The sequence below is a fragment of the Setaria italica genome, chromosome VI (genome assembly GCF_000263155.2).
Source record: "Setaria italica strain Yugu1 chromosome VI, Setaria_italica_v2.0, whole genome shotgun sequence".
NCBI lineage: Eukaryota > Viridiplantae > Streptophyta > Magnoliopsida > Poales > Poaceae > Setaria > Setaria italica.
The window spans coordinates 10,991,866-11,008,688 of record NC_028455.1 but is presented as its reverse complement, the minus strand read 5'-3'; the positions used below and the strand labels follow the sequence as shown (position 1 = coordinate 11,008,688).

General features: G+C 40.8%; 1 protein-coding gene across 13 annotated transcripts; it reads left to right on the top strand.

Moving 5' to 3' along the window:
- Positions 1 to 2,689: 2,689 nt before the first annotated feature.
- Positions 2,690 to 15,354, top strand: LOC101756407. 13 transcript variants are annotated; one of them, XM_022827874.1, is made up of 22 exons: positions 2,690 to 2,993; positions 3,076 to 3,267; positions 3,355 to 3,559; positions 3,629 to 3,796; positions 4,274 to 6,793; positions 6,876 to 7,178; positions 7,256 to 7,364; positions 7,435 to 9,609; positions 9,685 to 9,929; positions 10,009 to 10,133; positions 12,548 to 12,632; positions 12,715 to 12,816; positions 12,874 to 13,188; positions 13,277 to 13,375; positions 13,645 to 13,725; positions 13,861 to 13,905; positions 14,033 to 14,122; positions 14,315 to 14,395; positions 14,514 to 14,558; positions 14,630 to 14,868; positions 14,977 to 15,022; positions 15,097 to 15,354. In XM_022827874.1, the coding sequence occupies exons 11-21, from the start codon at positions 12,618 to 12,620 to the stop codon at positions 15,005 to 15,007; spliced, it is 1,143 nt and encodes a 380-aa protein (XP_022683609.1). In that variant the 5' UTR covers positions 2,690 to 2,993; positions 3,076 to 3,267; positions 3,355 to 3,559; positions 3,629 to 3,796; positions 4,274 to 6,793; positions 6,876 to 7,178; positions 7,256 to 7,364; positions 7,435 to 9,609; positions 9,685 to 9,929; positions 10,009 to 10,133; positions 12,548 to 12,617; the 3' UTR covers positions 15,008 to 15,022; positions 15,097 to 15,354. The 13 variants fall into 13 exon arrangements, 4 of the variants coding, with proteins under 4 accessions (XP_022683609.1, XP_022683610.1, XP_022683607.1 ...); XM_022827875.1 differs by having other exon boundaries at positions 12,548 to 12,640; XM_022827872.1 differs by lacking the exons at positions 2,690 to 2,993; positions 3,076 to 3,267; positions 3,355 to 3,559; ... (5 more) ...; positions 9,685 to 9,929; positions 10,009 to 10,133 and adding an exon at positions 12,248 to 12,478 and having other exon boundaries at positions 12,548 to 12,640.
- The last annotated feature ends 1,469 nt before the right edge of the window (positions 15,355 to 16,823 follow it).

The following is a 16,823-nucleotide window of genomic DNA, read 5'->3' as shown; positions in this document are numbered from 1 at the left end:
AGTTGCAACAGGCGAGGGCGTGGGAGGCGCGGCAGATGTGTTTCGCCAAAAGGTGTAAACCCTAGGGCACCCCCACCCCTCTATTTATAGAGGTTCCTGACGGGCCTCTGGGTCCGAGGCCCATTAGTACTTCTAAACCTAATCCAACTCGAATCACATCCGAATTGGGCTTCCAGCCCCTTAAGTGTGTGACTCTAGGGACAACTTTAGAAAAACTATACAAGTAAAGAGTTTCACATACAATTCACATAATTGCAAATCAATTTAAGTAGCCTTTAATGGGTATTCAATGAACACAATATACAAATCATGGATACAAATGGAATATCATCATCTCTATGATTGCCTCTAGGGCATACCTCCAACATGTAATGTGTACGTTCGCATTCGACCAACTGATGTTGGTAATTTGCAATTCTATTTTGGTCATGTAAATAATATGATTCTCTCGTTGGAGATTTAACTAGATCATTATGGAGATAAGGTACTTAATGCTATAGTTTCCAAAGGCCAAACAATTCCTAATTAATGGATGTGATCCCGCGTCCTGGATCATTTGCTCCAAAATTGAATAATTTGAGCAAAGAGCTTGGCAAAATTTGTATCACCTCAAGGGACACACATGGGACTACACAATGGTTAAATAGAGCCACATGCATATTCTTGAACAAGAAATTGGATGCTCATATTCAAAATTTAAGGTAAGAGGATCTTAAATTCAATTCCCTTTTGTGCATGTGATGCACATCAAATCTGATGATTTGAAGTATTGATGTTGTGACCATAGAATTGTTAATAATTTTCTCACACTACAATAAAACTTTCAAGTAGTTTTCTCACACTAGAATAAAACTTTCAAGTAGACACACTGCTAGAGTCATTACTCAATATGCCTTTATAGCCACAAACGTACTAAGAGGTTGAGACATTGCTAGAGGCATTCTAGAAGGTGCCTTACAGTAATGAGCTACAACCCCACCGCTTAACCAAAAAAAAGCAGTCTTTGAGACATTTCAGAAAGTGACACAAGATTTATTCATAAGAGAACAAAGTTGTACAATGTGCATAATTTGTAACACTAGAGGCAGTCGAGTCAGCGCCTTAAAAAAGTGTCTCAACAAAGTTAGGCAAGAGTATATAGCATAACTGGATACGCCCGTCGTCACTTAATACAAATATCAAATGGAGTCCTGTCGAAAATGTTAGAAAACTGAGCATATTTCGGTATATTTTAATTCCAAAATTAAGCATAAATATTATCATGAATATGTTGAGTGATTCAGTGAGAACATAATATGTGCCAGTGTTCAAGTTTAAACATCTAATAAACAAGAACGAATATAGGCACGGTTGATTTAGAATGTACCCTAGGGCGGGGTTAGTGCCGGAGGCATTGGATGCGTCGTTACCATCTGGATTAGTCATTCTAATCGTGGGATGGCCTCAGTCGATGTAGTCGTACTAAAATGATGCAGGAGTAGTCACTGCAGTGCAGTCCCATGAACGGCCTCCGAGAAGTAGACGGAGTAGTCGTACAGCGTGGACACCAGGAAGAAGATGTTGCAGACGATCAGGTCCTCGCCCACCAGGAAGTAGACGACGCAGAGATTGGATGTAGATGTTGCAGACAAACAAGGAGCGAGCAGTTGCGTTGAACGCTCCCCAAAAACCTTATCGCTCGCCTATCCCGAGTAGGATCTCCAGCAGAAGGTGAGGTTCCGGAGGCTCTGCTCTCATCAGAACTTGTGCGTGCAGTATCTGGCGATGGGAATGCAAGGAGAGCAGCAAAACACAGGGAGAAGAGATAGGTCTCCTGACAGGAATACCTTGGTGCATCTCAAGAAGGAAGAAAAGAGCGCCTTATATAGGCGAGCAGTGAGAGAGGGGGGATGAACTGGGATCAAACGCAATCAATTCGTGGCAATCAAACCAGTTTCGTTGGAATATTCTAGAGTTTATTCCTTCACCGTTACTGGAATGTATTATCTCAATTGATGACTCTGATTTGACTCTGATGATCAGCAAAAGGTTCACCGCAACCGTACACATCCTGTCGCTTGTCACGACACGACACGACACGCCCACGGCCCGGCGAGGCGAGGCGAGCGAGCGCGCGTGGCACGCCAATCTCCTTTATTGACTTCGCAATAGGTATACTCAGAGTCCACTATTTAAGTCAGTTAAGATCCTCTTTAAGTACCCGTGTGGAACTAAGCACTTATCTCTCTAGCATTTATTAGTGGGCTTTTAATTCTTTAATTGAATAAATAAATGGGTCAAGCCCATATATTCCAATAGAAAATCTTTGCAAGCTTGACAAATATTCCAAAATATATTTTACAAACAAGAGAGTAATATTTACATTCCGTATACAACAAGAAGAAATTAGGAAAAAATGTCACAAGTTTTTAGTAACCTTATATGATAAAATAAACAATTATATAAATAGATATTTTGCGTTAAATTTGTAGTTACTGCAAACACAAAGAAAAACTAAACTGTTTGATTAAGATATTATTGAATTGTTTTCCGTTTATCAAACTTGTCTTCATGTGACATCTCTAAATCATTGAATTTTAAGCAAAATACATGACTCCATTTGTTTGTTGCCCGTAATGCAACAGGAGAATGATCGTTTCAACGAAAAGGCCATTTTTTCAGGGGGGAAAAAAAGACGAAAAGACCACTTTCCCGTTTTCCCCTGCCTTCCCGCATCCCCCGCGCGCCACCCAAGAGCTCGCCGCGCCGCAGCGGAGGAAGAGGAAAGGAGGGAACTCAGGTAAGCGAGTGCGGGTGCAGGCGTGCAGCCATGGCTGGCAAGCCGAGCCGTGCGCTGATTCTCTATGCCACCAGCCTCGCCACGCTGCTCAGTGCTAACTCCTTCAGCGGGCTCCGCTGCCGCGGGGAGCCATCTGAACGCGTTCGCCTCCCTCTCCACCTGCGGCTTGGTTTCCTCACCCTCCTCTCTCGGTCGGCTTCCCCTCAAACGATCGGTACTAATTTCACTGCTGCTTCCTTCTTCCTCTACTCTGTACTCATGGAGAGGATCTTAACAGCATCGATGCTGGATGGCAGAATGGCAGGTAGAGAAAGAAAGACCCACAACCCATAAGCTTCACATCATAAACTGTGTCGATTAAATGATCACCGTTTGTCCGTTTTCGCGGTTGTGAGCCCTGCAGCCGTGAGGGGATAACCTGAGCTTCTTCAGTGGAGAAGAGCATCCCGAAACGGCCCACGCCGCTTCCGGCGGACGACCTTGACGAGGTGAGCGCTCCTGATCCCCATCCTTTCCTTCTGTTATTCTGTTGCACAAAACAAGTCGACAGCGGCGTCTCTTCTCTACACTTACAGGTGGGGCCATTATTATCCTTTCCTTTTCCTTCTCATTCTCAAGTTCAGATCTGAAAACTAGCGCGCTCCGAATCATACAACAGAAGGTGATGCTCACCGTCTCTCTGCCCACCACCAAGCCACCGATCTGCTGCATGATCGTCTCTGCAACACATTGAACTGGCGCTGCTTGTCTCTGGTTTTAACATCGAAGAAGGCCATTGAGGTAATTTATTTTATTTACTTACCCCACATGATTGATCTTAGTAGCATCTAATAATGCAAAAATCTTCAGTCTGGCAGCCATGTGGTAGAGAAGATCCTACACACAATCAAGACAGAGATCCTTCAGTCAGTCAATAAGATAGAGAACATCCCTTGTGGGTGCAGACTGCAGAGCTGCAGACCGTCTGTAGAAACTATATCCATTGACGAAGTGAAGAGGAAGTCCCTCAGACAATTGGTAAACATAATTGATCACTAGTTCTTCTACAGTTGTTTCTATCTACATATGAAGATTGGGCACTCCATTGCCTTTATTGTCGGAAAAACTTGACAAACAAAAGTACACACAGGAGCAGATTTTTCTAGCACCATTATGTAGGCCTACGAAATGCTGCACCTTGGATTCATGCATGTCATTGGCATTACAGTTAATTGTTTCCATGTTATTCCTGTTTATCTTTTTCAAAGAACAGAAAACAAGTATATTGCAAGTATGGAAGTACTGCCCTTTCAACAATTAAACAGTGTAACCTTGTGTTGATCATGGGTCGCAATCAAACAATTAAAGACTTTTATTGGGGGTACTACATTAGACTCTACCAGACATGTACATTTTCACTACATTAAAGTCTAACTTAGTCTGATTTAACTAGTTGGCAGAATATTTTTATTAAGTAGAAACGCATGCATTTATATTTGGACCTTTTTGTTTCAGCTGTTTCACTGAACAATGGACAAGAGCTGGATGAGTAAAGTAAGAACTTGTGAAGAATACAAATATGGAGTCAAACAATTCCTTTCTTTTGCATTCCATGATGTAAGAGATGGTGGAGAGATTCCCTGTCCTTGTATAAATTGTGGAAATAGGAAGACACAAAATCATGACAGAGTTGAGACTCATTTGAGATGTTATGGTATCCTGCAAGGATATACAACATGGTTCTGCCATGGAGAAAACTCATTCAGCATCGTCAGGTTTTGCTCAAAGGTCCCAAGCCACCGGTAGTGTGCCAAGTTCTGGTATCCAAATAACCACTCCAAGACAAGATGAAAATAGAAGATGTGATGATATGCATGGTCTACTGGATGCTGTTTTTCTTAGGCCTGATGGTTATGAGTCACTATCCAGCGCATCAGAAGGTGGATCAGATCACAGTCAACTTGAGATTCATGATACAGGCAGCCCACCTGAATATGATAATGTCAATGATACTGGCAGCTCCCGTGAATCTGATAATATTGATAATGAACAAAGAAATGAAAGTGGCAATGGTGATTCGTATTCAAAGCTCTTGAAAGATGCAGACACCAAGTTGTATATTGGCTGTGAAACATTTTCAAAGCTATCCTTTAGTCACATTATATCACTTGAAGTGCTTACATAGATGGACTCAAGAATTATTTACAGCATTACTTTGTATTCTCTGATGCATTACCTCAAGATGCACAGCTACCAGAGAACTATCATGAAGCTAAAAAAATCATAAGAGGCTTAGGTCTGAATTACAAAAACATACATGCATGCCCCAAAGGTTGCATGCTTTTTTTGTGTGACAGGGCTAAACAAGAGGCCTGCCATGTGTGTGGTTCCTCCCGTTGGGATGAGAATAATGGTACGTCGACTGAGAAAGGATGTAAGGAAAAGCCTGCAAAGATTTTGCGCTACTTTCCACTGATACCAAGGCTCCAAAGATTATTTGCAACTGAAAAAACCTCAACTGATATGAGGTGGCATGATGAGGGGCGAACCAAAGATGGATTGCTGCGTCGTCCAGCTGATGGGAAGGCATGGAATGACTTTGATGATCGATATCCAGACTTTGCTGATGATTCTTGTAATACACGGCTTGGTCTTGCAAGTGACAGATTTAACCCTTTTGGGAACATGAGTTCAAAGCATAGTACATGGCCTGTCATGATTATTCCTTACAACCTACCTCCTTGGATTTGCATGAAACATACATCGCTGATGTTATCAATGATCATACCTGGCCCTAATAGTCCAGGGAATGATGTGGATGTCTACCTGCAGCCACTGATTGAGGAGCTCAAACAACTATGGAAAGGTGTGAAAACAATGGATGCTACCTCAAAGAAAAGTTTCCCTCTTCGTGCTGCTCTTTTATGGACACTGAATGATTTCCCTGCATTGGCATACTTATATGGTTGCAGCACAAGTGGAACATATGCATGTCCATCTTGTGCTGGTTCGACAAAATCAAAGTCATTGAAAAAAATAAAAAAACTGTGTTACATGGGTCATCGTCGATGGTTGCCACAAGGTCATCCTTATCGACGTGAAAAGAAGTTCTTTTATGAAAAAGAGGATGAATCTGCACCAGAACCATTGGATGGGAGTTCAGTATTGAAAATGTTGGAAGGAAGAGTGTTTGTGCATGGAAAAAAGGACGTATCAAAGCAAACCAAAAAAGGAAAGCAAGGAAATTCAAAGAGTGAAGCGAAGGACAATGGAGGAAAAAATAAAAGGAAAAGAGCGACACGCGAGAAACAATTGACTAGCAACCTGCCAAAGAAGGAGAAAAGGCCAGAGGATTGGTTAAAGAAAAGATCAATATTCTTTCAGTTACAATATTGGGAGCACAATTTGTTGCGGCACAATCTTGACATGATGCATATTGAGAAAAACGTTTGTGAGAGATTAATACGTACACTGTTACACATTGTTTCTAAAACTGACACCAATTTGAATGCACGCCTTTATTTGGTAGACATGGCAATTCGACCTGACCTCCATCCCAAGTTTGATTATCAAGGTAAACCACATTTGCCAGATGCAACCTTTACCATGTCAAGGGAAAAAAAAGGAGATTCTTTGCTCCATCATACAAAACATGAAAACCCCTGATGGCTATGCATCAAATATATCAAGATGTGTCAACATGAAGGATTGCACGTTAAGCGGCATGAAAAGTCATGACTGTCATGTTCTTATTGAGAATATTCTTTCGGTCACTCTGCGCTCATGTTATCCAAGCAAAGATGTCATGAAGGTTGTTGTGGAGTTATCTGGTTTCTTCAAGAAGTTGTGCTCCAAAGTACTGAGTATTGCTGAGCTTGACCAACTCCAAGATAGCATTGTGCTAACACTCTGTGATATGGAAAGGATCTTTCTTCCATCTTTTTTGACTATTATGGTGCATTTGTTAGTGCACTTAGTGGATGAAGTTAAGCTTGGTGGTCCAGTACATTATAGGTGGATGTATCCCATGGAAAGGTATGATCTGGGAAATTTCATTGCTTCAAGTTATTATTCTTGTAACTCATTATTTTTTCATACTTTGTGATTTCCTGTCCAGATTTTTCGTTCGATTAAAGGAATTTGTGCGCAACCAGGCTCATACTTAAGGATCAATTGCTGAAGGATATCTTCGCGAAGAATGTCTAACATTCTGTTCAAGATTTCTAGATGGAATCACACGTTTTACCAAACCACCTAGAAACCCTGATCCTTCAGACAATACAAAGGAATTGTACATGTTTAAAAGTGCTGGTGAACCTATTGGAAAAATTGTCGATGTTGACCAGATTGATAATGTCTTACTCATTCAAGCACATCGCTACGTTTTGCGACACTGTGATGAGCTAGAGGAGCTTCGGAGGTGAGAATTTGTAATCAGCTATTTTTTTCATACTCGCAACCTTGAACTTTGATTAAATAATTGATCTCTTGATGTAGAGAATTTTTGGATGAGGAGAAAACTAGACAAGGTCTGCAAGAGGATCTGACACCTCAAAACATATAGCAATTGATTAATAGGCACTTTTCTGATTGGCTTCAACAAAAGGTACAACATAGCTCACTTGAATTAATTATTTTTACGTCATATGAGTAAAACATTTTATGACTATTTATAGGTACTACTGGATGGTGGAGGAAATTTCTGCAAAAAGATAAGAGCGCTAGCTAGAAAGCCTGACAAATATGGGAAGCGTTACAGTGGTTTTATTATCAATGGTACCAGATTTCACACTATTAGACGTGAGGAAAGACGGAAGACACAAAATAGTGGTGTGGTAAACATGGCACATGATGGGGTTAACTACTATGGCAGACTGTCTGACATTATAGAGCTATCTTATGGAAGTGACTACAAGGTGGTGCTATTCAAATGTGACTGGTACGATGTGTACCACCGTGCGGGCATGAAAGAAGATGAATTTGGATTCACTCTTGTGAATTTTTCCCGTGTTATACACACAGGAGAAGAAATAGAGCATCTTTTATTTTCTCTTCTCAACTTGGGCAAGTGTTTTATGTGGAAGATAAAAAAAAATGAAGGATGACATGTGGTTGTGCGAGTCACGCCAAGAGATCTATTTGACATGGGGGGTTGAGGCACCTTCTGATGATGATGACTAGATATATTGATTAGAAGATTGAGCCCTATCACTATATTGATGTTGACCTTGAAGTTTTATTCCTATATTGGTCTGGTGCAAAGAATATATTTAATAATATGTGATGTGAAAAAGTTGTATACATTGTGCTTCTATTTATTGGTCTAGAAATAGTAAATGCAATTTTTTTAGAAAAAAAGACATAGGATTCACGATTCCCATAAAAATTTGCTCTAAATTCCAGTCAATAAAACCACATAATTGAATTTCTATTTTTCACAAAACTATCTAAAATTATTTATAGGCTGGTAACTAGCTTTACCAGATTTGCTTTAGTTCAGTTGGTTAATCGGATCACCACCTATTCCTCACTGTACATGAGTTCGATTCCTTCCTATGCTCCTCGTTTTTTGTCTAATCCGACCGCACCAAGGTTCATCGGGTAGCACCTCCCCTCCTCTCTAATTTATTTATTCCTGCAGCTTTTGTATTAGAATTGTGTGCTTCGTGGTCTGATACCATTGCCATTTTTCTGCTACATCTCCTCAGCTGATGCCAGGTTCTCAGATCTCTGATCTCCCCAGTCGGCATTGCAGATTTTCTCTTACGAACTGCATTGACATTCAGGTAATGCGAACTACCCCCAATCTATTTGGCTGTGCCCAAGAGAAGATTGTGTATCCTGTGTTAACAGAACATAAGCTCCCTGCTACCTTATTCAATTAGATCAGTGTTCGAGGAAAGGATAGATTGCGTTATGATTGCTGACTTTGTAATCTTTTATGGATTTATAGTAAAATTACAATAGCCAAACTTAATTACCACTAAACAGAATTACAAAGTTCACCAAAGTGAAGTGAGTAAATCTAAGGACGCATTGTTTGCTGTTTTTTTTTTCTTCCGACTGACATCAATGTGAACCTATCTTTGCAAATATTCTGTTTCTGAAATTATGGCATTGTTTACTTTTTTACTTTTACAGATAAAATTCATAGATTGTGCAGAGCGTTATTTTTTTTATCAGCTTCCATTTTCATAGCTAGCCCAAATTCGAGCTGAATATGTGTCCATGTTTCAAATTTTACACGATAGCTTAGAGTTGCTTATTTCAGCAATAAAACACATCTGAGAACCTGTTAGTACAAGAAGGATGGGATTTGTTGGTTAAGGGAGAAATCTCCAAAGCTGGCGGCCACTATTCCCGGTTAATGTCCAAACTATATTAGAAAAATGTACTAGAAGATATTCACCCCTGTTTGGTAATGTTTGGGAACATTTGGCCTAACTAATTACAAACCATGCCAGACAAGGTGTACCGTAGGTGGCCATTGCCCATTAGGTTCAGAAATTCTGCTTCCAGTTAGGAAATGCTCATACTTATGAGATAACTGAAATCTTATGGATGCATGCCATCTTCTCACATGATTACTTTCCTTGTTTAAGTATAACGTAACTTTATTTCATGAGGAAATGCTGAAGAGACCTAGGCAACTGCGGAACTTGCTATTCGAACTGCAAGACATAGAGGTTGAGGAGCAAGATGGGCTATATGAGGACCAAATTCATGAGAATCTACAAGTTCCTCCAGAACCCACAGAAAATGATGACCAACCTGATGACAATTTTCCGGATCATCCAGAAATTGACACTGCAGATCTTGAAATGCTTCAAGGACCTGGCTCAATTAAAATGGTTTGTATGTTTCATTCTTTGGTAGTGTTTCATTCACATGCATAAATATGATGTTATTTGTAATAATCATTGCAGGGCCTAATGGATATGTCCATGAGGTTACAGGGCGTTTTAATTTGACAAAATTGTTGAACCTGAATTCTGGTAAGGTTCTTGTGGAGACTGATGAAAACGGGGTTCCAAATCAAAGGTCAGCAGGCCTCCTTGGCTCGTTTCTTGGGGTTGTTGCAAAGAATTCTTCATATGCACCATTGCACATTCAAAGATGGGATAACAGGTTGTTTGATCAACCAAAGCAAGATCTCATTGATTATGTTGAGGTACTAATGTCAGAATCACAAATGTAGTTGCTCTAAATGCCAGTGCATTATATGGTACTAACTCTTACTTTTGTTTAAGGAAAATTTTGTGTACCGGGCGGGGACAAGAGACTTTACACAGAACTGGATATGGAAGGTTGTGAACAAAAGGTGGAGGGATTACAAATCTTACTTGAAGAAGACATATTACAATCCAAATGAGAGGTCTGTTGGGATACGAGATAGGCTACATTAGCGCAAATCAAAAATTTCTATCGCGTAAACTAGGAAAAACTGCCATATAAGGATCACGGGATTACCACTCGACGCACTACTGATGCGGAAGATGTAGATTCGCGTCGATGCAGCGAAGTCGATCAACGTAGTCGTACGTAGTCGATCACGTCAACGTCCAGCAGCTCCTCAGCAGCTCGTCCACGTGCAGCAAGATCGCCCTCGTGCCGCGGCTCGTTGTGGCTCGTCGGCGGCTCGTCCAAGTGCTGCAGGCGCAACACCTCCAAGGTATCCACACGTGCAGGGAGGAAACGTCGCAAGCCGGACTGCTAGATCCGTGAGTTGCAACATGCGAGGGTGTGGGAGGCGTGGCAGATGTGTTTCGCCAAAAGGTGTAAACTTCGGAGGCCCGAAACTCCATCTTCCAAGCCGAATTTGGGAAATCTAATTTTGCCAAAAACAGCAAAGCCGTTGAATTTCATGTGTAACTTTTTTCTGTAGATCAATTTTCATATAAAATTTACCCCGATCCGAGATCGTACCGAAAAGTTACGGCTGATTTACTGAAGCATACGCACACGGCAAAATCCCGACCCCGACAGTAGATCCCATCTACTATTGCACATCTCATGCGCCTGGCGTATGAACCTGGATTTCGATTCGACCAATCACATTGATCTTCACTCACTGCAACTGGAATTACGTGTATCATTTAACTTCGATGGTGGAAACCCGACCGGTAGGAGTATGTCGTTACACTACCATTATAGCAAAAAAACAAAACCAGGACATAGATCAAATTGAAAACTCGCATATCTCCAGATGCACACATCCCAAATCCAAAACTAAACAGCTACGGCTCTGATACCACTGTTGGGATACGAGGTAGGCTACACTAGCGCAAATCAAAAATTTCTACCGCGTAAACCAAGAAAAAATGCCGTATAAGGATCACGGGATTACCACTCGATGCACTACTGGTGCGGAAGATGTAGATTCGCGTTAATGCAGCGAAGTCGATCAACGTAGTCATACGTAGTCGATCACGTCGACGACCAGCAGCTCCTCAGCAGCTCGTCCATGTGCAGCAAGATCGCCCTCGTGCCGCGGCTCGTCGTCGGCTCGTCATGGCTCGTCGGCGGCTCGTCCAAGTGCTGCAGGCGTAACACCTCCAAGGTATCCACACGTGCAGGGAGGAAACGTCGCAAGCCGGACTGCTAGATCCGTGAGTTGCAACAGGCGAGGGCGTAGGAGGCGCGGCAGATGTGTTTCGGCAAAAGGTGTAAACCCTAGGGCGCCCACACCCCTCTATTTATAGAGGTTCCTAATGGGCCTCTGGGTCCGAGGCCCATTAGTACTTCTAAACCTAATCCAACTCGGATCACATCCGAATTGGACTTCCAGCCCCTTAAGTGTGTGACCCAATGGGTTCGGATACATATAGACATGGCCCGAGTACTTCTACTCGGCCCAATAGTCGGTAGCGGCCTCTAGCAAGACGTGCCAACTCATATATGCACACGAAGATCATATCAGACAAACCATCACAACATTATATACATGCTATTCCCATTGCCTCACGATATTTGGTCTACCTTCAAGCCGACCGCTCTTTCTCGATCCTGTGATTCGGAATCCCTTTGTAGGTTAACTCTTAATCGTACGTAGCATGGCCATGCATTTTCGGATCCGATCACTTGAGGGGCCCAGAGATATCACTCTCAATCAGAGAGGGGCAAATCCCATCTTGATTGATCATGTCTCACAGCATGCTTCTTGACAAACCTGAAAGCTACCTTTATAACTACCCTGTTACGGCGTAGCGTTTGATATTCCCTAAGTACGTCGATCCACATCTTGAATACATGCGACAATCTCAGGTCTAAGGACAAAGCGTATATGTTGTTTTAGAGAGAACTATTTCTCGTGTTGGGTCAGTCCTAGCACATGTCTCCACATGTGCCCACATTATTAGTTCAATATCTCCATGTCCATGACTTGTGAAACATAGTCATCAACTAATACATGTGCTACTCTAATATTCATGTGTGTCCTCACATGAACTCCGACTAGGAACAACTTTAGAATAACCATACAAGTAAAGAGTTTCACACACAATTCACATAATTGCAAATCAATTCAAGTAGCCTTTAATGGATATTTAAGGAACACAACATAAATTATGGATACAAATGGAATATCATCATCTCTATGATTGCCTCTAGGGCATCTCTCCAACAAGGTCCATGGATCAAATCAAGAAAGATACCCCGCCTGGTGTAAATGAACATCAATGGGTTGCACTACTGGGTATTTGGTGCCAGGATCACCACAAGGTTTACATGGCCATTTAATTTGCATGTTTATTTAATTATGTAGATACTTACTGAAGTTCCATTGTTCAGAGATCATACCAGAGGAATTCTGAAGCTGCAAAGCAACAGAGGCATCCACATACTACAGGGAGAAAAAGCCATGCTAGACTTAAAAGTGAAATGGTTATATATAGTTCCTTTCTCCTTTCCATTATTTTGATATTTTTGTCACTTGCAATTTTTATGACTCTGTACAGGAAACTAAAAACAAAGGTCCTGTTGACAAAATTGAACTATGGGATGAGGCTCATAAGAAAAAGGATGGAAATTATGAAAATCAGAGTGTCCTACAACTGATGGTCTTGTTGCTTTATTGGCCAGCAATTCAATTCTCATCTTTTCATTTATTTTTGAAGGACAAAGCCTATGAAAAGCTAGCAGATCTAAAGACAAAGAAAAATGGGAACCTTTCATCTCAAGATTACGACAAAGTGTTTGAAGATGTTATTGGAAAAGACTCAACAGTTGGTGGATATTATGATGAAAAGTATTGGACCACTGCACAGTTTTATCAAGGGTCATCTTCTGTTCGACAGTCTGCAAGTGAAGTAAGGGTTCAAAATGAACTGCAAGCTGTGAGACAAGACTTGAGAATTGTCACAGAACTTGCCAAAAGAATGCATGCTTTCATAGCACGAAAGTATCCTGAGGAAGATTGGACAAACGAAATGGTGGTTGCTCAAAATTGATTTTGTATCCTCACATCTAGATTTATTTCACTCAAATTGTCTTCTGAACAATTTTTTTTTTCTTTTGCAGGCCAACATCTCAAATATAGCTGGATATGGTCCTGGCCAAGAGGTTGAACATGCAGAACAATCCATGAGCAATTTTCAAACATCTGGCAATGATTCACAGGTAATATCACAGTTTCACTTTTCCCTATTTATATATAAGTAAATGCAACTCTGAAGCCAATTACATTATTCTACTGCATCTAACATACTGAGTATTAGCCTATATATGTATATTTATGCCTCCCGTTAGGCCAAGCCTTTTCTTCTGTAGCAAAATTTTCTTAGCCCCTCAGCATGCATGAGATGAAGTAGGTTCAGTTAAATTTCATAGTTTTCAAAGTTCTGTTTTCTTATAGCATAGGATGTTTGATATGTTAAATTAAACTACAGCGAACACGTGTTGCATATCATGCTAAATCTAAGAGGCATCTTGTGAACTCATCTTCGTCTCATGAACAAAGAATTCAGAAGGTGTGTTCTTCAAACTCATACAAAATTCTTTTGTTTTGGTTTAATTCCACATCATGACTACTGTAACTTATTAGGTGCGAGGTACCTAATCACTCTTCTAAAATTGTATTCATTACTTTTGTTTGCCTAACACAGGTATCTAACAGAAATGAATTGCCGAAAGAGACAACCTTACAAGAGGTACTTATTACAGTTTTGAGATTCTACATGCCCATTCAAAAATAAATGTGATGCTTTTTCTCATAAAATGGATTAATCATCGTTCTGCTCTTTAATTATTTATTTTGTTTTTGTGCTGCTTTTGTAGGTCCATACTCCAGATACAGTTGGTAATAGTGCTGTCCAGTATCAGGTTGAAAACAATGGGGTCAGCGGAACTGTACGGAATAATCAGAAGGTTAAATAAATGCCTCAGCCACTTTTATCTTAATCAAATCTAGAATCCAGCATGCAGTTGATACATGCATAATCATTCATGATTCATTATCCTTGATCCCCCAATGTGTGCATTACCAGTAGTTTAGTTTCTAGTACTCTATGCATTCCGTAGGTTCTTGTACCGTCTTACTCTATCTCATATGAACTACAGAGAGTTTATGCTACATCACATACTGAAGCTAAGGAGCCTAGGGTGAATTCGTCTTCAGCTCATGAACAAAGAAATGTGAAGGTGTTCCTGACATTAATGTCTTCTTCTATTTCCACTTCCTATCATGAATTGGTTTGTTGCATCCAGGTGCAATGCTAATAACTTATATAAACTACGCTCACTATGCTGTATTGTATAGGTATCTAAAACAAAGCAAATGGCAAAACAACAAAATTCTGACAAGGTATGTATGTCCCATGTCCACTGATTTGTCACATCTTATATTGAGCTGTGCTGTATATATTTTCAAAGCAGAGAGCTGTTGTCCTCCTCTCGACAAACATAAGAGCTCAAGGCCTGGTGGTAGCTAAAGGAAGTTTAGTAAGCAGGGACAGCACATATGTGGTTGGGGAAATATGCTTGGCAAGGAGTTCTATGGAGTTACCGTTGAAAATGTTTCTGAACTTGGGCATGAAAGGTTACCTCGACCATATGGAAACATTCAGACGGCTGAGGATGCTATTGGACATTGTATTGCTTGGCCTTCTACTCATGTAAGTTTGGACGTTGCATCCAATACTTGGTTTTATAAAGTTATTATTTTCTTAGAAAGCAATGGAAGATCTGAGTATCACTTTTCACAACACCTATTATGTTTCCAGGTTAAGAGAGTTAAGCCGGCCAGATCTATAGGTGCATAGAAATCAGGTGTGAAAATATCTGAATATGTGTTTTGCAATAAATAGTTGTAAAATATTACCTAAGAGTAAAATATGTTGCAGGATGACAGTGCCAAGAAACTTCTGAAGAGGGCAAGAGGCAATTACCTAGGAACAGTACAGCTAGTACTGAAGTATCAACATTATGCAAGACTGTGACTCTACATATATCACGCATTTAGATCTTTTTACTTATGTTTTTCTGTTGATGTAATTACAACGATCTACACTATGTTATTTTTAATTTCTGGTTTGCATCAGTAATCAGTGGTTCGTGGACTCTGTAATATATTTCTTTTTATGAAAGAATGTTGGCCCTTATTCTGTGTTCTCTAGTCAATCATTTTAGTGCAAAACATATCTTGTGTGCTTTTTGTTACCATTCAAAGGATGCCTCTGTATCTAAAAAAGCTTACCAGAATGCCAATATAATTGAATATAGGCACCCCCATCATGATCTACTGGAAGCAACATTGACTTCTGATAATGCCTCTATATCTGTAAAGACATTCTTGGATGCCACAAATAATGTGTTCATGTCCCGGAGAGGCGATAAAATGTTCCTGTAAAGTGCCTCTATTATTTTAGACACAAAATAAACGCATCTACAAAGTGTCAATACATTTCTTGAGACAACAAATGCTGTCACTATAAAATGTCCGCATACACAGACACATTCTTTGTGTCCTTTCATAATGTCTCAATGCTTGTGTGTACACGATTCTACGTCTGTGCTGGTACAGATCTGGAGACACGGTCTGATGTCACTATAAAATGCCAATAAACTCATACATACATATTATTTGTGTCCTTACGAAATGCCTCAATACTTGTTGATACACAATGGTATGCCTCTAAAAGGTGCCGGTACATTTCTTGAGACAAGCTATGATGTCACTAAAAATAAAGGCACATTCTTTGTCACAGGTAGAAAAGAGATCTTCCATCCGACGTTTTTTTCCCAGTTGTCTTTGGACCCAGGACTAAAGGTTGTTTAGTCCCGGGTCAAATTCCCACCACCGACGGCTACTGATGGGGGGAGCTTTAGTCCCTATCAGTAATATCAACCGGGACTAAAGATCCCCTTTTAGTCCCGGTTGTAACAGCTAGTGGGATGAGGAGATCTGATGAGGCGTTTAGTCCCGGTTGAAAACACCAACCGGGACTAAAGGGCCTTTAGTCCCTGTAGTCTTGATTGGTAACCGGGACTAAAAGGGGGCCTTTAGTCGTGTTTTCAATCGGGACTAAAGGCCTCGCCTCACCAATCGGAGCCTTTAATCTCCCCTCTCTCTCCACCTTATCCTTCCTCCTCCCTTATCTCGCGTAGGCAGTCTTTCTCTTCTTCCTTATTTCTCTCCTCCTCCTCTCCTTTTCTTCCAGCAGAGCGGGTGGCCAACGCGGGCGGGCCCATTTTTTATTTTTTGGAACTTTTTTAGTCCCGGTTGGTATTACCAACCGGGACTAAACGGGGGTCTTTAGTCTCGGGTGAATGACCCGGGATTAAAGCGGTGGGTTTTTTTTATCCCGAATAGTTAGTCTTGGTTGGATTTTCGAGACCTATGCGTCTCTCCAATCGGGACTAAAGGTGAGTTTTTCACCAGCGTGTCCTTCTAAACTGTCACAATACTTGTTGGTACACAATGCTATGCCTCTTCGTAGAACGACAGTATAGTTCGTAAAGACATCTTACCAAGTGACATTACAGTCATAGCGACACAGGCTGTGGTGGCAGGAATGTGACATTTTGAAAAATGCTTCAAAAACTATCTAGAGTCAACAAATAGTGCCTC

What these genes read in the sequence shown, in the direction of transcription:
- LOC101756407 (XM_022827872.1), top strand. Translation starts at nt 12,389, where the DNA reads ATGGATCAAATCAAGAAAGATACCCCGCCTGGTGTAAATGAACATCAA. An exon ending in GGTGCCAGGATCACCACAAG is followed by an intron (nt 12,479 to 12,547) that starts GTTTACATGGCC and finishes TCCATTGTTCAG; the next exon opens with AGATCATACCAGAGGAATTC. An exon ending in AAGAGACAACCTTACAAGAG is followed by an intron (nt 13,906 to 14,032) that starts GTACTTATTACA and finishes CTGCTTTTGTAG; the next exon opens with GTCCATACTCCAGATACAGT.